The following is a 20,379-nucleotide window of genomic DNA, read 5'->3' as shown; positions in this document are numbered from 1 at the left end:
CTTTATTAGCTTTAAATGAAGCTCAATTGAGGCGTTGACGTCTGTAGCTCAGCTGTAATATCAATACAGATCTGAGATCTGGTTAAGAGAAACATTTATTTAAGTAATGCAACTAAACAACAACTCATTGTTTCTCATGGAGCTCCACCACGTCTTCTTAAGAAACGAGGCCCTGCTTCTTGTTAACTACATCGTGTCGGGATTTGTTTGATGCTATCGTTTCTATTTTAAAAAGGTATTGATAAGATAACTGCAAATGAAAATATAGCCAATTTGATAAGCTTGACGGCAACCTAATGACAAAATATAATCTTTCAAAAAAAAAATAATAAAAATCCACTAAATGCCTGCAAAAGCAGAATTCATCCTTTGTGACTCTGTCAGACGAAGGTGGATAAAGATCCAAGAAATGTTGATATGATCATGATATAATAAAGACTTATTTAGACTTTAGATGTTAGAACATGATAAAAGAGCTCACTGTTTCTTACGTCCATCGAGATGCATATTGCTCATCTACTCGGACACCTTCTTGTGCCTTGATCTGCACCGACTGGGTTCTTTACTCAACCTCTATTGCACAGCCGTCGTCTCTGCAGCACTGCGCTGTGCTCACTGCAAGTCCCTGAAAAGTACAAGCTGACCGCCGGAGGTTCACCAGAACCGGCTGCCACTGTCACCGAAGTTCACCCGCCCGGAACAAGGAACAAGGCTACAGCACAGAGGAGATAAACCACAGTGCACACTGCCTTTGAATACACAGTCACACAAGCAAACACCTGCCAACATTAAAATCTGTAAAAAATGAAAAAAAAAGGTCATTATTGATATGAATCTTTGTCTTTTTTACATTGTATCCAGTGCATTTATAATATTGTATCAATTCTCTCCTTTCATGCTCATGCAACTCCCCCACAAGTAGCACACACACACACACACACACACACACACACACACACACACACACACACACACACACACAATTGAATCAAATGTATAAATTAAGAGTTGAAACAATAGCCAGTGTTTGCATGCATCGAACCTTTTGTTACAGAATGGTTCCTGCAGTGTGCGCGTGGGTGTGTACAGGTGCGTTTGCATGCATTTTGCGTGCATTCACCTCTGATGGCTGCGTGTTAATGTGTTCAGGCATTCGTCCTACTTTCTTTTTTTTTTTTTCTTTCATTTTGTTTTGTTTAAAGGGTGTATTAATGTGAGACAGAGGCACAGCATGCAATATTAGGTGGACGGTTTAGCGTTTGTGTGCCTCTCTCTGTACAGTATGCATGTGTGAGTCTGCGAGTGTGTGTGTGTGTGTGTGTGTGTGTGTGTGTGTGTGTGTGTGTGTGTGTGTGTGTGTGTGTGTGTGTTTCCAGCTCCCACCAGGTTGGGCTGCGTTGTACTGAGGGCTTCTTCCTGCTGCATCCATCTGCCTGAAACTAAAAAAAAAAGAAGAGAAGCGCCGAGCTGTCACTGCACACGAGCAGGTATGTAGTCGCGATTAAACCAACACGCGATGACACGAGCGACCACCTGAGCGGCTCGGTAACGCGCTCTGTGCAGGAAAGAAAGAAGAAGAAAAAAAGGTGGTGGCTGCCTGTTAGCTGCCATGCTAACTTAACTAGTTGTTTTCTTGTGCAATTTTTTTTTTAGCTAGGTAATCGAGCTAGGTTAGCATCGTGTTGGAGCGTGCCGTGGGGGGGCTTTTATGTTGTGCCAGGCACGTTGCCAGCTTCCACTCGACATCTTTTTTATTTTAGGTCACTGTTGACGCCCAGTCTGCGTGTGGAAACGTGGACATTTCGCGCAGATTTCGAGCCGAGCGGCTAATGTCAACAAGCTAACGCTAAGCTAACGCTAGCTCCGTCACCGTTAACCTCTTGTTGCTGTGCAGCTAACGTTCGGGCCGGTCGGTAACCTAGTTACATGAGCTTAAACGGCTTCTATTTCCTCACTCCTCGTGCGTCTTGTTCTTTATCTGACGTTAACGGTTAAAATTATCTTTCTTTTTTTTTGGGGGGGGGGGGATGGTGCGTCAACCGGCCACCAGCTGAGCAGAATAAGCCAAAATAAAGTGACCCGAGGAGCTGTTTTTTTTTTTTAGGACTCGCTCACCTGCACGTGCGTGTCATACGTGTCCAGCTAAAGCAGGTGTTCCAGATGACGCACGCGCGCGACTTAATTGATGGTTCATTAGCAGCTTCTCGGTTGTCACCTTCAGCCACAGCTGTGTGTGTGACTGACAAGACACAAAACCAGTGAGCAAAATGTGTTGATTATTAGCATTGAAGGCGTACGTATTAATTCAGCAGTGTGGAAAAACGTCCAACACGAATTTTGCTGCTTACCAGCCGTCCAAAACCCCAAATATGTTCAATTTGTAGTCGAGCAAAGCAAACAAGAAGCGCATCCCAGCCTGGAATGTGTGCTTCATAAATGACTGATTAATCCACTTTCAAAGCTTGCTGGTGACGATGTGGTTTTATGTTGATTGTTACAGCGTGTAATACAACGGTTTAGTGTTAAATCCCTCTCGTTGTGACTCATTTCAGCAGGATCGCACCGGGGACAGTGAAGCTGGTGGAGACGTCCGTCCCTCTCAGGGCAACAAAAGGCAGCTCCTCACACACTTGAAGCCTCCGTCGGACTCATGACTGTTTGAAGGAGACGCGGACCCACCGTGGCCCATGCACTGTACCCGTTTCCCTCCCTGTCCTCCTTATCCCTCAAGCTGACGCAAAACCCCAGACACCTACCCCCTCTCCCCCACCCCCACTCCCACCCGGTACCCAGCGACTCGCCGCCTCCCGCCATGGTGTCCGGCACCGAGACCGTGCACTACATCCACCTGCACAACTCCAGCCAGTCGGTGCTGGAAGCCCTGCGCACGCAGCGGCGCGAGGGCCTCTTCTGCGACGTGACGGTGCGGATACACGATGCGTCGCTACGCGCCCACGCCTGCGTCCTGGCGGCCGGCAGCCCCTTCTTCCAGGACAAGCTGCTGCTGGGTCACTCTGAAATCTCCGTGCCGCCGCTGGTGCCTGCCGAAACCGTGAAGCAGCTGGTGGATTTCATGTACAGCGGCTCGCTGGTGGTCCTGCAGTCGCAGGCCCTCTGCATCCTCACCGCCGCCAGCATCCTGCAGATCAAGACGGTCATCGACGAGTGCACCCAGATCATCTCTCAGAGGAAGGCGGCGGCAACGGCGGCGGCTGCGGCGGCGGCTGCGGCTGCGGCGGCGGCGGCAGGAGGAGGAGGGATGCTCGGAGGAGTTCTCCCAAAACAAGAAGAGCGCGGCGGGGGGAAAGGAAGAGAGAGCGGCGGCGGTGGGAGCTGTTCTGTTGGTGCGAGTGGGGGTGGAGGTTACGCAAACTTCCCCAACTTCATGGCTGAATGCGGGTCTAGCAACATGGGAGGGGGGTTGGGGGGCGCCAGCGTCAGCGAGAGCGGCCCGGGCCCGATGGAGCAAGCCAACACCGTGAGTCTGATGGCGCTGGGCGACATGGGCCCCGGCTCCATGTGCGGCGGCGACGGTCTGGGCTCCGGGGCCGGCGCCATCCTCATGAAGCAGAGCTCCAGCTGCACTCAGGACGTCAGGTACAAGCTCCGAGACCTGCTGGCGCAGACGGCCAACGGAGCCGGCACCAGCAGCACGGGGAACCTGTCGGCGGGCTGCGGCTCCGGCGTGGGCAGCGTCGACAGCATCGGCAGGGACGGCCTCCGCGGCGGCACCGCCACCGACCTCGCCGACGACCTGGTGGGGATGGACCGGTACAGCGAGGAGGACGACCTGGACGGCAGGGAGCGCGGGAGAGACGGAGACAGAGACAGGGGGGCGAGCCACAGCCGCAAGCAGAGGCAGCCGCTAAGACTCCAGGTAGGGAGGGAGTGGGGGGGGGGGATCAGATCAGGGGGAAGGGTTGCCATGGTAACAGCTTTCAGGCATGCGGAGCTGCAGCGGTTTGCTTTCCTTTTTCTTTTTGCTGCTTTTCCCCTCTTCTCGCACTGCATTGGCGTATATGTCGCTGAGATGTTTCTGAGAAGCTCTCGTCTGAGCGGCTGTAACCTCCTCGTTGATGTTCCATGGACTTCTGCATATTGACTGTAGGTCACTAAACTCACCGGCTCCCGCTGCCGGGTCGCTTTGATCTCGTAGACCGGCCTTCTTAATTAAGCTGCTGCTGCTTTTTCTTTTCTTTCTTTTTAAATGAACGTCGTTTTCTTTACTACTTTTACATTTTACAGAAAATTAAAAAAAAACATGTTCTCTCTAGGTGCTGGGAGGAGAAGGAGTGGTGGTGAAAGATGAAGGGGTTCAGGACCCAGATGGGTCCGTCTACACCTTGGAGGACGAGAGACGGGTCGGACAGGAGGGCTCCCAGGAGTCCATGGCCGGCTTCGGGCAGGTGGGTTTAACTCAGGAGGACAACAATCAGAGCATAAATAAGCTTTGTAAGGTAACAAGTAACTGAGACGTGCTTCAGAAGGAAACTTTCAAAATTACTTCGTTGTGTAAAATGTATTCTCAGCATTTCTGTCACAAGTCCTGAAATAAGTAGGGGGAGTGAGGGGGGAGTGGGAGAGGGGGGGGGGGGGAACATGGAGGAGTGGATTTATGCCGCAGCCTGCTGTACCCTGCAGACTACACAAGCAACATCTGCCACACAGTCAGGATTCAGCTTCGCCTGTCAGTCTCCTCACAGAGTGCTGCAGTACGAGATCGAGACCGGAAATGGACTAATCCACTCCAATTTGTGGGAGGTTAAGACGTTGTGTTTATCAGCTGGAAACGATCTGATCTTCTGTCCATGAGCGTTTTTTCTCAGCTCCGCTCTTTAGGTCGTTGATGATCATTCATGATCCACGGTGTCGGATACAGGATTGCTGTTCTGTTCCAGACTTATTTCTGATGGCCACCGTCCCAAAAATGTTTTATTCATAATGACAAATCTTGTCATTATAAGTTCTAATGATGTATTATAATCTGCTTAGAGTTAGTGTAAACCGCTCATTTCTATTTAATATTAATTTGAAAGAATCGCCTTCAAACATCTGGATTCATTCAAGTTTCTCACCAACGCTACATTTTACAGATTACATGTGAACGCGTCATGATAACCAGTAACCTGAACAGAACCTCCGTTGGTTAGCCGTTAGCGGTGCTGCTAACGCTACCAGCTCTCCTCCTGAGTTCAACGCGGATTGGTTGTTTACAATTTAACACAACAGAAAGCGTAAATGCCGACGTCCGTGATTGTCGCTCTCCCAGTGAGTCGGTGGGCTCCGGCTCTGGTTCCAGGTCCGGTGTGAGTAGAGGGGGGGGGGGGGGAACCTTGATTCTATGGGCTTTTAAATGCAGTCAATTAAACCCAAAACAGACATTTATTTATTTATTTGTCTGCTTTCCCCGTGAATTTCCAGAAAACGCATCATGCATATATCTCTGTCGTGATGTCACATGACCCGTACATGAGGTTTTTTTTTAATCCGAACCGCCTTCTGCTACTGAGTTAAACTCCACCAGCCTAACGAAACAGAAAGGTTCCCCTCGCGTCGGGACGTCCTGCTCCTTTGCGTTAGACGAGCTCCGCTGATGACGGTGACGCAGCTCGACCGGTCGGACCGCTCTGTGAGAGGTTATCTCTCCGATGCGTGTGCGCGCCCAGGATTGGGGTTAAAAGCAGACGTGGTCTGTACATATTTGCATGCGAGAGGAGACACAGAGCAGTTATGGATTTGTTTCTTCCTGCACAGAGACGGGCAGGATCTCCGCCTGTGGAGCAGGTAAGCGTTCAAGATGAACTGAACCTGAGCGCTAACAAAGGACGCTAAACAAAAGGTTGTAAATGCACATATGTGTTGAACTGAAGCCAACACACGAGGAGCACAGAAACGGGTGCTGTCAGATTGTTTTTTTCCCCCGAGCTGAGAAACGTCTGCTGGGACCTTTTTAATCACGTCAGCGTGTGTGTGCGTGTGCGTGTGTGTGTGTGTGTGTGTGTGTGTGTGTGTGTGTGTGTGTGTGTGTGTGTGTGTGTGTGTGTGTGTGTGTGTGTGTGCGTGTGCGTGTGCGTGCGTGCGTGCGTGCGTGCGTGCGTGTGTGTGTGTGACGTTTCAGGATTTCTACGACGAGCAGGGTGTGTTTTCGGAGAGTTTCTGGCCCCAGAGCGAGCCTCCTCAGGCCATGGCTTTCAACCCCAGAGGAAGGGTCAACAAGCCTCTGACTCCGCCTCCGACCACGCAGTCCATCAACAACCAGGTCGGTTCCGCTCGGCGGCTCGCATCGAGCGCCTGCGATACGTTTACGAAACGTCAAAGCGGCTCGTCCAAAGTCGGCTCCAGAGCGACAGCCACAGAGTGCGACAGTTGGAAAACAAGCCGACACACTGTTCTTCACACTGACACACGTTTGAATTGCTCTTTGTGCTCTTTAAGGGTCCTATTTATTTATTGTATCATTATTATTTATTCATTTTTTGTCTTTGTCAAGGATACGTGTGTTTGTGCCGGGACTACATTCCAAGAACATTTATTTTACAGTATACTAAACAAAGAACAAAACAACATGAATGAAATAAAGATCATTAGTTCTTATATTCTAGTAAAGGTATTTTATTGCTTTTCGTCCTCAGCTTCTCTTCCAGTACCCAGTGAGCCAATCGCAGCCAGCTCCTTTCTATGTGGGCGGGCCCATGGGTGGGATTGACAGCATGGCGGGCACCGAGCCCACTCAGCAGGCTCCGCCTCCGGCGCCGATGACCCCGGCCCCGCCTCCCTCCGCCTCCTCCTGCTCCGCGGGCCCCTCCCCTTCCTCCCAGGGATCCGAGACCTCGTTCGACTGCACGCACTGTGGCAAATCTTTACGTTCCAGGAAGAACTACAGCAAGCACATGTTCATCCACTCCGGTGAGACACGCCCCCAAAACCACCATTCTAAGTCACTTATCAGGACGTCCGTCACAATGCCCATTCAGATAAAGTGGCCGCTGTGCTTTGTCTCGGTTCACACTGTGTGTCTGTCTGTTCACGCTTGTCCCTCCAGGTCAGAAACCTCATCAGTGCTCCATCTGCTGGCGCTCCTTCTCCCTGCGCGACTACCTCCTCAAACACATGGTGGTGCACACTGGCGTCAGGGCCTTCCAGTGCTCCATGTGCGGCAAGCGCTTCACCCAGAAGAGCTCGCTCAACGTGCACATGCGCACCCACCGTGCCGAGCGCACCTTCCAGTGCAACGTGTGCCAACGGGCCTTCACCCACCGCACCCTGCTGGAGCGCCACGCCCTGCAGCACGCCCACCACGCCCCGCAGGGCCAGGGCCAGGGGCGCGGAGCCGACATGACCTCACCCAACAAGCACAGCCCTCCGGCTCTGGGAGGGCCCTCAGGTATGGCTGGCGCGGCCGGCATGGTCGGCGGCATGGCCAACATGCCCAGCCACGGAGCTTCCTCCACCTAGAGGGGGAGGCAGGGGGGAGGGGGGGTTAGTGAGCCCATTCCTTGAACCAACACTAATTTGGTCCCAACAGCGTCGTTGATCTTCTGTTCTGGTGGGTTCTCATTGTTTTGGCTTAACGACACCTTCGATCAGGGTTCCTACAGTTTCACAATTATGTAAATTTGAAAGGAGTTTTATTAAAATTGCACAAACATCTTAGAAACATTTGTTGAAAAAAAAAAAAAGTTGTTCCCTCCGAAGAAACCCATCTTAAGTAGGTGTAGTCACCTCCTGTGTTGTGACGTTTGTTGCCCCAGTGAACAATCGCACAACTTCTTCAACAGCCATCCAAAATCCAACCCAAAAAGATGCTTTTGTTTTTTTACTTTTCGGGTGACTTTTGTAGGAACCCTGTGTCAAGAGAGTCACCGAAGAGGTCAGGAATACTGAGCCGGTTTGGGAGTGGGCGAAGGGGGGCGGGGGTCGTAGGGTTTTTAGGTGGAGGTGAGGGGGATTATGGGAACTATGGAGATGCAAGTTAGGAAAAGGAAGGGGGGGGGGGGGGGGGGGGGGGGGGTGCAGGGTTTTCTTCACTCTCAATTCATTTAATTCAAGTAAACGTTTGGAGTTGGTTCGGTTCTGCTGAGCGTCACATCTACAGTTGCACGAAGTCTAATGTGTGAAAGTAGAGTTTGTTTACAACCCCGTTGCTAATGTTGACGCTAACGTTAGCTTGTCTCGAGCAAAAGTTTCACGACTTTCAATGTCCTCAAATTGCGGCTCTTTTTCCACACTACACAACTTCCTGTCTTGTTAAGCTGGAGTCTTGAAGTCGTGGTTTTTTTCCACACTTCGTGACTGAAAAGTGAAGCCGATGCTTCACGTGTTAAAGCTGCATTCTCTCTAGTGTCCACCAGGGGGCAACTCCTCTGGTTGTATAGAAGTCTAGTCTAAAATGACTCTACTTCTCTCTTGATTTATTCCCTCAGTAAACATTGTAAACATGAGTTTATGGTCTCAATCTCTAGTTTACAGTCTTCTTCAATACAGCATGATGTTCATTTAGTACATTATGCTCCATTTAGAGTCAAACAGACCAGAAAGCAGGGGACGCTTTAGGGGCGGGGCTACACGCTGATTGACAGGTCTCTCTCTACCAGAGACGTATATACGGCGTCTCTACGTCACTCCTCCGCATTCCAAATATGGTCACTTCCTGTTCACTGGTTGCAAAAAGCCAAGATGGCGACGGCCAAAACGGCGAACTTGAGGCTTCAAAACGACGACTACGTCCGCTCGTTTTATAAAAGTCTGTAAATCTTCACACTTATAGAAAATCAGGAACACAATGGTTTTGCGATGCGTTTCTAGCGACGCGTCTCGGTGGGATCGGGGCCTTTTCAAAATAATGGCACAATAGTAGTTTTAACATTCTGGCCTCTTCATGTAACAAGTGACGGCTTGAACGTGTTAAAGAATACAATTTTCCAAACTCCTTTTTGAAGGTGAAATAATGTAGTTAACATGGTTTGACTCCTTAAGAATAGAATAAATAGCACTAATAGAGCACTTAAATATGGACCTAAATATCAACTCAAAACTCCTTTTAAGAACTTTGTTCGAGTTGAAAATGTTTCAACTTAAGCAACAAGCGCTGGTGAATCCCCAAACGCTGTTTCCCTGGAAATAACAGAAAGAAATAGATGATTTGAGTTTGTCTCACTGTCACATACATCGTACATTTGTAGCAAAAAAACACAAATTATTTTAGCGAAAAATTGTTTCCCCAGTCAGTTTAAACGCACCTTAAGAGCCTCGTTGCTTTTCTTTTTTCTTTTCTTTTTTTTGAATATTAAAGATAATTCCTGAATTAAGTGAATTGAATGTGAATGGATCCCGGCGCTTTTCATGAGCAAACCAGGGTGACGAAGAAGGTCGTTGATGAACGATGGGATGAAGAAGGAGAGTAGTCTGAGCAGAGTGAGACTACAGCAGGGAGGGAGGAGGAGGAGGAGGAGGAGGAGGAGGAGGAGGAGGAGGAGGAGGAGGAGGGAGGAGGCGGCGGCGTGATGCACAGCAGCGTGGTTGAATCTCACCATCATCCATCAGACAGCTTTGTAACATTTTCCACAGGCGCCACTGCTCGGCCCCAGGATCATATACCTCGAACCAGGACGAGCCCCCGGCGGCTCGGAGGGACACTATTTTCTCTTTCGAAATGTTTGGGGAAACGTTTCAGCATGTTTTACACACACACACACACACACACACACACACACACACACACACACACACACACACACACACCTGCAATTACCTCGGTGGTCCAAAGACAGGCATTATGCTTCACATCTTTTAAGCTACATCAAACGAAGAAACAGTGACAACTAAAAGCTACGATAGATCCGTTTACTTTTTTTTTTTTTTTTTTTTTCAAAAAAACTTTAACGAAAGTACTTCTATGTAAAGAGAAAAAAAAAAAAGAAAAAAAATTCCTGTACATCGCTATGACGCTCAGTTTTGTTATTTGTTGCTCATGTGACTCTTTGATGCAGAATTAAGGCAGAACATTTAAAAGAAAAACTACACGAAAAAACAAACAAAAAAAAAACGACTTTTAAAGTGAAAGAGCCATTCAGAGGAAGTGGAATAACTATGACAAATCAATGCTTTTTATCAGGATTTTTAATGAGTGTTTGGTTGTGTTTGTCTTTCGGGGCTCTGGTTAATAATAATAATAATAATAATACATGGGAAGTGTTTGTTGCTTAAAAAAAAAAAAAAAAACCAATAAAAGCTTTTCTTGCAGCACTATATAAAGAACAAAAACTTTACCGTTTTAGTCAAACTAAATTAATCATGAAAATGTACAATCACCCCTTACAAGTGTTGACAAAGTCAAACTGGTGATAATGTTGATTATCACTTTAATATTTATTACAATTTGATCTCTATGCACAATTAAGTTTGCACATCATGTTCCTTAGATCTAGACGTTGTTGTCCCCTGAAGTATTTGGCCTAAGATTGTTTTTCCCCTTTTTGTTTTTTGTACCTGAAAGGTGATCTTATAAAGACCCTACGCGTCCCTGCTCTTTTGCTCATTTCCCTTTTAATGTTTGTAAGTCGAAGCATTATATGATATTCAGTAGTTTGCTTGAGCTTTTGTGAGACCCTTCGAATTGACATGATTTGACCAAAACATCACTTTAATCGAGACGTATTTTCATTTAAAAGAGTGAATCTAGCAAAAGAAAATCCTTCTCGTCTGGATTTCACTGTAAAAACAAACAAACAAACAAAAACAACATAAATATTGACATTAAATGTCCCATTTTAAATGTGGAAAAAAAAAAGAAAAACCTGCTTATTTACTCAGAGCGGTCCTGGTGTTGTGGAGGGAAATCGATTTTAAAACCGAGTTCAAGAGAAGCTGGACTGAAATTCCTCCGACTCACCGTTGGTTATAAGCTATATGTAAAAATCTAACGCCAAACCTTTTTGGTGCTTTTGTTTTTTTGTTTTTTTTGTTTTTCCTGAAATATTTACCTCAGTTGCCAACGGCGCGCTGCGGTCTGGGTTTTGGTAAATAAGCAGCGTTGAGCTGATCCAGAGGCTTGATCTATCCTCAGCAGTGGAAGTGGTTTTGGTGCATCTTGTCTGAGGCGGACCCTTGTACAGTACTGTAATATGTGTGCTTTAAAGCCATGTCAGCGCATTGTAACGTACTGTGTTATGCCTTTTTTGTTTTTTTGTTTTAACGGGAGGGAGGTTGATAATTGTTTTTCTACATTAATATTTCTTTTAACAGAGGTTAAATATGTCAGAAGAAGAAGAAGAAGAAGAAGAAGAAACAGTCATTTTATAATAAAAAAAAAAAAAATCACTTGTCATCGTAAAACCACATCTTTTATGTATAAAAAGACTAAAGGCATGATTTTAACTTTTTCTGAGAACTTAGATGTCGTACTCAATGAATTAATTGAATTTTAAAAATGAGTGATTTCAAAGATTTCTTTCTCCAAATAAAAAGTCTTCTATGGCTCCAAGCCAGCTCCTCGTCACAGACTTGATTTTTTATTTTATTTTCATTTTATCCATCAACGTTGAAGTGTGTGTGTGTGTGTGTGTGTGTGTGTGTGTGTGTGTGTGTGTGTGTGTGTGTGTGTGTGTGTGTGTGTGTGTGTGTGTGTGTGTGTGTGTGTGTGTGTGTGTGTGTGTGTGTTGTACATCTGTCTTCGTGAGAACAATTTGAACTTTAGACTTTGAGAGGAAGGACATGTTTGGAAGTTTTACTTTTGAGGGTTCAGACTTGGTTTTAGGGTTCAGGTTCAGAATTAGGTTTAAGGGTGAGGCATTATGTCACTGAGTGTCCTCACGAGTATAGAAGAAAGCGAGTCATACCTCAGCAGTCCTGTCACTTATCAAATACAGACTAAATACTTATTGAACCTCAAATCTTCAAAGTTTCCACCTTAAGTTTCACCGAGTTCTTTATTAATTAGTTGATCACGTTTTGCCTGATTTAAGTCAAAACGTTGCGTATTTTAAACTACCGGTTGTGTGAGAATTTTGACTTATTTACGTTTTAAAGTAGCCGCACCGCATGTTAAAGACACTTCAACACAAGTATAAGTCCGGTATTCAAAAGTTCTGGTGTATTATCGGAAGAAAACGTGCTAAACGTTACGCGGCGTAGAAATAGAGTAGGAAGCGGAAGCGGACTTTGAACTGTTTTCCGCGGTCGTTCGACTCGTACCAAACAAAAAGCAGTTTGCCGTTAGTGGCTGTGGAGAAAACCAGGTCAGTGGAGCCGTGAAGTGTCGCAGCTCGGCGGGAAAGAGAGCCGACTTGGGAGACGGATGGCTGGCGGGTTAGCTCGGTGACGTTAGCTCGGTGACGTTAGCTTAACTTTAGCTTGTCTACGCCGGTTGTAACCAGCGTAGCATTAAATCATGATGGAGTGAGCTAGCTAGCTATCTAGCCAGCTGTCGTAAATGTGCGATATTAAACTGGTGGTCTGACAAAACAAGCAAATTAATTGTAATGGACATATTTTATACCGTTTTCTGACAATTAATCATTTTTATTTTGCGGCTTTTCTCAATACGATCTTGTTTTGGCCATTCTCAGATCGTTGCTTGCGTGCTTCCTGTGTTCCTCGCAGCCACACTGTACTTTTCTTTTGTCTGCATTCATCGCTCGACACAAAAGTCCTCCGAGGTGATCTCTTATCTCTTCCGTCCCTCAAAAACCAACGACCCATTTGTCATGAAGACGGCGTGAAAGCCGCCTGTCCTTGAAGCAGCTCGGGTCTTTGAAGGTTCTGGCTGGTCGAGGCTGAACTCTGGCCAGAAGGCATCTGTTACTCAACAACATCTGTTCCCGTTACTCTCTTTTCTCCCAGCATGCCGAGGGACACGCAGGCTCTCCCAAGGGTGGCCTTTTGTGTGCCCCCATTGTCAATTCCATCATTGTCTGCTGAAGTCTGTTCCCATAATGCCGCGGGGTTGTAAACCCCTTCAGAGGCCGGCTCCACCGGGCCGATGATTTACAGTTATTTGTGTCTAAATACAATCGGCGTCTTTGTGGGGCAATTAAGAGAGAGAACTGAGGGGAATTTAAAGAGGTAGTTGGGGAGAAAATGGCCATTTTAAAGTTTGTTTTCCCCTCCGACGTGATGTTCAGATGTGGCCGACTTCACCGCGGTGAAAAAGGCTTCAGATGTCACTGAGGGAAAGTGGAAACGGTAAGTAGGCGTAACTCGTAACGCGTTGATCTGAATCTTAGAGCCATGAATTACCTGACTAGTTCTTTAGGAGGAGAAACGGGAGTGTAAATCTAGCGTAGGGACATTGTGGTGTGTTTTTTATGAATAGGCCCCGTCTCCCGTCTCCAGGGAGACACTTTCAACTCCTGGCAGTAGGCGACGGTGTGGCCATAGAGAAGCCCACTGTGGGGTCGCCAGGGGAAGACCACAGATGTTACTGATTAACTTTTGCCCACAGAACCCATGAAGAAGCGCTTGACGATGGACAAAACAAAAAGTTTGGACGCAAGTAAAATTTCACATTTAGCAATATTTATTTGGAAAAATAGTCTTGGCTAATTCCTTCATTCAAAAACGGTAAAGGAGACGGCAACATAACAATTTGTACAGTACAATCCCTCTTAAATAACATTTTCTTAAAAAAAAGTCCCATTGACCTGAAGTGCCTTTGCAAATATCATTTTTTTTAAAAATAAAAAAAAAAACTTAAATAATCACACAACAAACATCACAAATATACAATACAAAATAAAAATAACACAAAATCATTAAATTAACTTAAATTAAATCATAATTTTAAACTTTTTTCTTGTTTTTTTTTTCTTCTTTATTTTACAAAAGGACAATCTGTATAAAAAAAAAATTAAAAAAAAGCAACATTTTTTTATTTTATTTAATTAAGACAAAAGTTTTCATGTCCCCAAAAAAAAGAAACAAACAAACAAAAAGAACAATACTATGTCATAAATGGTTTGGAGGGCTGGGGAGGGCGGGGGGGAGAAGAAAACGCACTTCAGTTAACACAGTGATCAAGTATACATACAGTCCTCACAGGTGCAGTGATGGGTGCACAGCCCATGTGAACAGCCTCGTGAAGAACAGGCCAGTATGGCCAAACATCCACCGTTCGATGCAGTTCCTGCGCTCAGCAACGGCGTGTGGGTTAGAGAAAAGGCCCGGGGTGCAAATGTTGCAACAACAAAAACCAAAAAAAAACAAAAAACCACGTAGCGCCACACGTTATCCAGCTACGAGACGGTGTCCGTTTATATTTTATTTTATTTACTCCCCCTCTAAAAGGCAGAACAGAAAGCTAAGTGGCAGTTCACTTTCAAACCGTGAACTCTTTTATTCATTTATGTACTTTTACCCCGCCAGTTCTTACCCCACAGGCCGCCGCTGCCTGCGCTTATTTTCCAGTAGAGAACCAGCTCACTCTGAATATCAGTTAAACGTCTCAGTATCAGCAGCAGTCTCAAGGCGGGACACCTCCCCCTAGGGTTAGAGCAGCATCTGAAGGAGTATAAAAACTCTCCCATAGAGCAAATGAGCAACGGGCAGCCCACTGGTGGCTCGTTACACCTGGAGAGACGCACACAAAATACAATAGATATATGTATGAGCGTTTGTGGGTGAAACGACCACAGACACCTCCTTACAGGGAAAATACAACGTGCAAAAACTCACCTCAGTTGCAATTATACATTCGTCCTTTTCCTCCGACATCACAAACACAGATTTGTACTTGGTGTCCGCACATGCAGACATTTCTGGGGCTTTCTTTTCTGACGCATCGCTTTGGGAAAGAAAAGAAAGAAAAGAAAAAGAAACGCCGTTAAGTTGCATCATTCCGACAGCAACAACTGCTGCCTGTTTATTTGAGAGACTCTTAACAGATATTTACCATTTTAAACGTTTGCTGCGTTTCTCCTCAAACTCAAACGAGTCCACGGATTGGCACTTGTCCTCGCAGGCGCTCGTCCTCGCCGCCTCCAGCATGGCCTCTTTAGCCGCCTGCTCGTAGTTGACCTCGTGTACGAGGTTGTAGTCTGCGGGCGGATGGCGAGTCTTGTAGCTGCTCCTCCCCGGTGGGGATCCTTCGTCGGGATCGCCGCAGAAGTCCATCTTCTTGTTGATGTTTTTGACGCCTGGCGTCGGCATCACGCTGACCGCCAAGTCCCTGTCACCGCGGTGGCAGTTATTAGTCAGGTTGTTTATTGTCTCTCCCTCGCCGACGGTTTCTATCGGACCGCCGCGCTGGACTTTCGATCGGAAAAATCCCACAAGCACGGCGCACCCCGCCAGCAGCAGCAGCACCAGGGCCACGCCGGACCCCACCGCCATCCAGGGCACCTCTGACCCGCGGATCGCCGCGTGCTCCGGAAGCAAGAACTGGCAGTTTCTGCCGCCGTAGCCGGGAACGCAGGCGCAGACGTAGCGGCTGTTCCTCTCGTGGCAGGTGGCGCCGTTGTGGCAAGGGTTGTGCTCGCAGCGGCTGATGGGCGAGCTGCAGTTGCGGCCGGTGTAACCCGGCGGACACGTGCAGGTGTAACCGTCGGGACCTTCCTGGCACGTCCCGCTGTTTTGGCACGGGTACATGGAGCACTCCTCCCCGGTGTGGTCGCAGTTCATGCCGGTGAAACCGTCCGGACACTGGCACAGGTACGAGTTGACGAGATCCACACAGTGGGCACCTAAAAAAAACAAAAAACAAAACGAGGAGGAGATGAGGAGTGAATGTTTGGTTCCGAACAAATGACGTCGGCGTCGGAGGAACACTGAAAGGCGCCACAAACAACGGTGAGCGATGGCGCCGATGGGGGCCGGTGGCTCTTACCGTTGGAGCAGGGCCCCGAGCTGCAGTGGTCGATCTTCTTCTCGCAGGTGAACCCGGCGTAGCCGGTGGGGCACTGGCAGAAGTAGCCGCCGTCGGGGTTGTCGGCGCAGCGGCCGCCGTTGGAGCAGGGCCCGTCGGCACACGTCATGGCACTCAGCTCGCAGTTGTTGCCATAAAAACCGTGCGGACAGGTGCAGGTGTATGTGTTTTCCAAATCCTGTGATGGGGGGGGGGGAATAGAACAAGCTCGACATCAGGATCTCTCAGCTGCTACAAACTGTTGAATCTCAACACGCTGCATCTGGTCGGTTTGTCTCCATTCTCTTTCCAAATTCACCGAAGAAAAGCCCAAACGTGCGACTCTTACCGCGCAGCTGCCCCCGTTGCGACACGGGTTCCCGGCGCATTTGTTGACCTGCATCTCACAGCTGGCCCCGGTGAAGCCGGGCCTGCAGGTACAGGTGTAGCTGCCCTGGCCGGTGTTGCTACAAGTGGCTCCGTTGGTGCAGGGCTTGTGGTGAGTGCAGTAGTTGAGATCTGGAGAGAGAGAGAGAGAGACACACCGTCTTTTTTTTTTAGCCACAGCACACGACACATGGCAGCACAACAGCAGCAGAAGAACAATGTCTTTCTTTGACTCTTTCTTCTCTTCTTCTTCTACTTTTTTTTGTTTTGTTTCCTGCCCTTTTGTTCTCGCTGCTCATCTCGAGACAACTGCTGCTCTGTTGTTGTTTCTTTACCACGGCGGCGGTTCCTCTCCCGTCTGTTTACAGACTTTAAAAAGATAGACGGATCTTGTGCCGATTGTTAAAGCTCGGACACTTTGTCCACTTTCCGTCCCCTGACACTGTCCCAAGTCTTCGGTGATTTTACAACTGAGGTTGCCGGGTCAAAAGACGCCGAGGCGTCTCAGAGAAAATGAGGCAAAATTTCGGTGGAAAAATCTTTTTTGTTATGATTTGAAGTCATTTCAGTTCTTCCAGATGTAGTTAGAGCTTCACATTGACATGAAGTCATCAAAATGCTGATAGAAGAAGAGCTTATTAAACCTAGACTTCTTTAAAAAAAAGAAAACCTGCACTTTGTTTGAGCTAACTCTAAAACATAGACGTCTTCCCAGCAGTAAATCGCTCCGGTTCCTTCCTGTCGTTCCTCATCACTCGTTCCTCTCATCACTCTCTCCTCACCTTGGTTGCAGAAGAGCCCCCCCCAGCCCTCCTGACAGTTGCACTGCCAGGGCTGCTGGCAGGTCCCGTGGAGGCAGCCCGGGTAGCGGATGCACTCGTCGCAGTAGCGGCCTTTGAATCCCACTCTGCACCTGTTGTTGTCCAATTAGGAAGAGGGAGGGAGGGGGGAGGGAGGGGGGAGAGAAAGCACCGGTCAGTCCACTCACATTACCTCAACGCGCCCCCCCCCCCCACTGAATTAATGATGAACGAAGCGAGGAGACTTACTTGCAACCTCCGGGTTTCTCACAGAAGCCGTGTTCGTCGTCGCAGCCGGGCAGACAGATCGCTGTGAAGAGAGGAGACTTTTTATTCAGACACCAAACTCACATTCTTTTGTTTTGCTGCTGAAGACGTAAAAACCTACATCACCTCCATCACCTCCATCTCAGTGTTAGAATTAAAGAAAGGAAAGGAGGGGGGGGGGGGGGGGGAGGTCCTAAACCCATTCGCTGTTACCTTAAAACTCTCCTTATCACCGTGGAAGAATGTTCTGCTTAACATAGTGCTGAGACAAAGGAGGGAGTGTGTGAATGTGTGTGTGCCACACTCACACACACACACACACACTCACACACAGACCCCCTCAAAACCCACCCCGCAACCCTCTCTTTTTTTTTCTTCTTCGCTGCGGGTCAAAACTCTTTTATTCATTCTGTGCACACACACACACACACACACACACACACACACACACACACACACACACTCCCCTTAATGTCTCGGATTGGGGCAGATAAGAGTGGACAGCTGGCGAGTGTGTTGCCAGTGCGCGACAGCTGCTCCATTGTCTCCTCTCTGCCGGCAGCTGCCCACTTCAAACAATACCTCCCCCGCCTCGGCCAATCAGCGCCCGGGCCCACTCCCGGAGCAACGAATCGGAAGGTAGCATGTAAATTTATGGCACGCGTGAGATTATTCCCCAAAAAACTTTCCTTAGAATAAATCAAGTGGTCGTGTGTGTGTGTGTGTGTGTGTGTGTGTGCGTCTGAGGGAGGAGGGGGTGCGTGTGGTGTTTACGCACAAGTTGCCTTCTAACGGCACTCAGAGAATCTGATTACAGTCCCGACATAGAAATGAACTTTTTTTAATACATTTTCTACACTTACGATAAACACCTATGGTCTCCCCCTCTCTGTATATTACAACGCGTCCTCTGTGAGCGCGTACTGCGTCTCAAAATGTATATTTTCTTCCAGCATCTCTACACGTGCACACGCTCCCATTTCTTTTTGTTACTCACGTTCAGTGCAGTACTGTCCCTTCCACCCGGAGTCGCACACGATCTCCCCGCGCTCCCCGCAGGTGAAGTGGCCGAAGGCGTCGTCCCTCGGCCGGCAGAACACCGAGCAGCCGTCCCCGTAGTAGTGCTCGTCGCACACGAAGCGGTACGAGTACCTGAGCTCCGTATTGCCGCCGGTGTGCAGGTCCTGGGACCACTCCTCGCCCACCGTCAGGTGCCTCTGGGTGGTCATGGTGCTGACGACGCGGTCTGGATTCTCTGGAGGTGCACATGTGGGGTGGCGGGCTGGTTAAGCGGGTGCGTGAATGTGATAAAATATTGGGGGGGGGGGGACAAAAGGGGGGAGAGGGTGTTTGTTTCCATACCTGTGGAGAGGTCGTCTTTGGAGTCGGTGTGTAATGCCTCGATGATCAGCGAGAAGGTCCCCTGGGAAGACAAATGGCTTCGTGAGACAGGTGGCCAGCGGAGAGATGTGGGCGATAACATCCAGCCCGAGGCGGTTCTTCCATGCGCGCACTGTGCTGAATGCAAACCGCCGAACCTGATCCGGTGACACCGAATCCCTCCCAAAACTCTCTGCGCTCTCCAACCCTGAAGTTTGTGCTCAGAAATCGTGCCGCAGCGCGTTTTTTACGCACGGATACGCACTGATTACCCCCCCCCCCCCCCCCCCCCCCCCCCCCCTCCCTCCCTCCCTCCCTCCCTTAAAAAAAATGGCGCGATTTCGCTGATGTTCACTTCGATATGGACACACAGGACAGCCGTACTTACCGGCCACGTGAAGCCGAAGTTAACCCTGATGGGGTTGGTGAACGAGCTCTCCGGGATGACATCGGGGACCTGGAACGAGTTGGAGCCGAGCACGGGCGTCACGGCGCCGCCGTAGGTGCACGGGGGCTCCGGGGAGGCGTTGGGCTGGTAGTGCTTGAGACAGATCCTGAAGAAGGTCTTGCATTCGCACTGCTGCTGGAAGGACGAGGTCAGGCCCCCCTTACAGCAGTTCTTGTTGCCCTGCACCCCCTTCTTGTTCAGGAACTCCTGCAACTTCAGCTCGAAAACTCCCGAACAAAACCCCTGCGGAGGCAAAGCAGCTTATTACCACCAGCTTCACACTCAGTATACCGCGCGCGCGCGCGCGTGTGTGTGTGTGTGTGTGTGTGTGTGTGTGTGTGTGTGTGTGTGTGTTGTGGTGGGAGGGGAGGAGGAGGATGGGTGGGGGTGTGTGTGTGTGGGGGGGTGTGATGGTTCATTGTTAGGGAAAAAATGAGAGAATCGGTTTCTTACCTGGCACAGCAACATGGACATGACGGCGAGAGTCAGCAGGAGGGCGCGCCTCATATTCAATAAATACATCATAAATAATAAATAAATAGAGTAGAAAGTCTGTCCTCAGGGTGCCTCCTCCTCTTCAAGCCCTCTGGGGAAGATGCATCGAGCACGTTCCTGTCGCCTCGCGGGGTTGTTGTTTTTTCTCGTCTGCTGTCAGCCCCGCCGCTCTCATGTCCCGAGGAACCAAACCAACCAAAAAAAAAAAAAAAAAAAAAAAAGAGGATAAATCCCAAACCTTAAGAAAGTCACACAAACAAGAGTTGTGAACTAAAAGAAAAAGTCCTCCAGTTCCGTTATAAAGCGATAATCCAGTGCGTAAAGAGAGATTTCAAAAGAAGAAGAAAAAAAAAGATGGGTTCCTTGTTTTGTTTGTTGGGAAAGTGACAAATTTTAGGAAGTAGCTTTTTTTCTTCTTTTTTTTCTTGTTGTTTGAAGGTCTTGGTCTAACCCAAGCACAGGTTTGTCACTGGTCCAACATGCTTCCTTCTCCCTCCCGATGTCTCTCCTCACTCTCAACTGCGCGTCTGTCTCTGGCCGAGGCCGCCTGCAGCCTGTTATATACGGCCTGACACATGCTATGGTAATAACATGCAAATGGAGCCCCCCCCCTCCCCCTCCCCCTCCTCCTCCCCCTCCCCCTCCCCCTCCTCCTCCCCGACTTCACCTCCCAATCTGGCCCCGGCTCTTCCACAATGGGATCCCAATGCAAGTCCACCCCAGCAGCCCCCTTAGTTACCCCTGCAGCAGAATGTGTTCTACAG

The 20,379-nt window shown here is 48.5% G+C and overlaps 2 protein-coding genes across 5 annotated transcripts; one reads left to right on the top strand and one right to left on the bottom strand.

Moving 5' to 3' along the window:
- The first annotated feature begins 1,276 nt into the window (after positions 1-1,276).
- Positions 1,277-7,896, top strand: zbtb45 (zinc finger and BTB domain containing 45). 4 transcript variants are annotated; one of them, XM_068727522.1, is made up of 6 exons: positions 1,277-1,487; positions 2,556-3,877; positions 4,275-4,406; positions 6,119-6,259; positions 6,633-6,906; positions 7,043-7,896. In XM_068727522.1, exons 2-6 carry the CDS (start codon positions 2,813-2,815, stop codon positions 7,453-7,455), a joined length of 2,025 nt encoding a protein of 674 aa, XP_068583623.1. In that variant the 5' UTR covers positions 1,277-1,487; positions 2,556-2,812; the 3' UTR covers positions 7,456-7,896. The 4 variants fall into 4 exon arrangements, with proteins under 4 accessions (XP_068583623.1, XP_068583622.1, XP_068583625.1 ...); XM_068727521.1 differs by having other exon boundaries at positions 2,553-3,877; XM_068727524.1 differs by lacking the exon at positions 1,277-1,487 and adding an exon at positions 1,511-1,586.
- A 6,001-nt stretch (positions 7,897-13,897) lies between these two features.
- dla (deltaA) lies at positions 13,898-20,129 on the bottom strand. Its single transcript, XM_068727016.1, has 11 exons — positions 19,574-20,129; positions 19,061-19,363; positions 18,655-18,715; positions 18,290-18,547; positions 17,275-17,335; positions 17,008-17,138; positions 16,188-16,357; positions 15,821-16,037; positions 14,888-15,677; positions 14,671-14,779; positions 13,898-14,565 (listed from the first exon to the last, which is right to left on the bottom strand). The coding sequence occupies exons 1-11, from the start codon at positions 19,643-19,645 to the stop codon at positions 14,560-14,562; spliced, it is 2,178 nt and encodes a 725-aa protein (XP_068583117.1). The 5' UTR covers positions 19,646-20,129; the 3' UTR covers positions 13,898-14,559.
- Between the last annotated feature and the right edge of the window lie 250 nt (positions 20,130-20,379).

The sequence above is a fragment of the Cebidichthys violaceus genome, unplaced genomic scaffold (assembly GCF_023349555.1).
Source record: "Cebidichthys violaceus isolate CVI_PGR_0920_01 unplaced genomic scaffold, fCebVio1.0.p SCAF_4, whole genome shotgun sequence".
NCBI classification, from domain to species: Eukaryota; Metazoa; Chordata; class Actinopteri; order Perciformes; family Stichaeidae; genus Cebidichthys; species Cebidichthys violaceus.
This window is presented reverse-complemented; position numbering and strand designations above follow the sequence as displayed.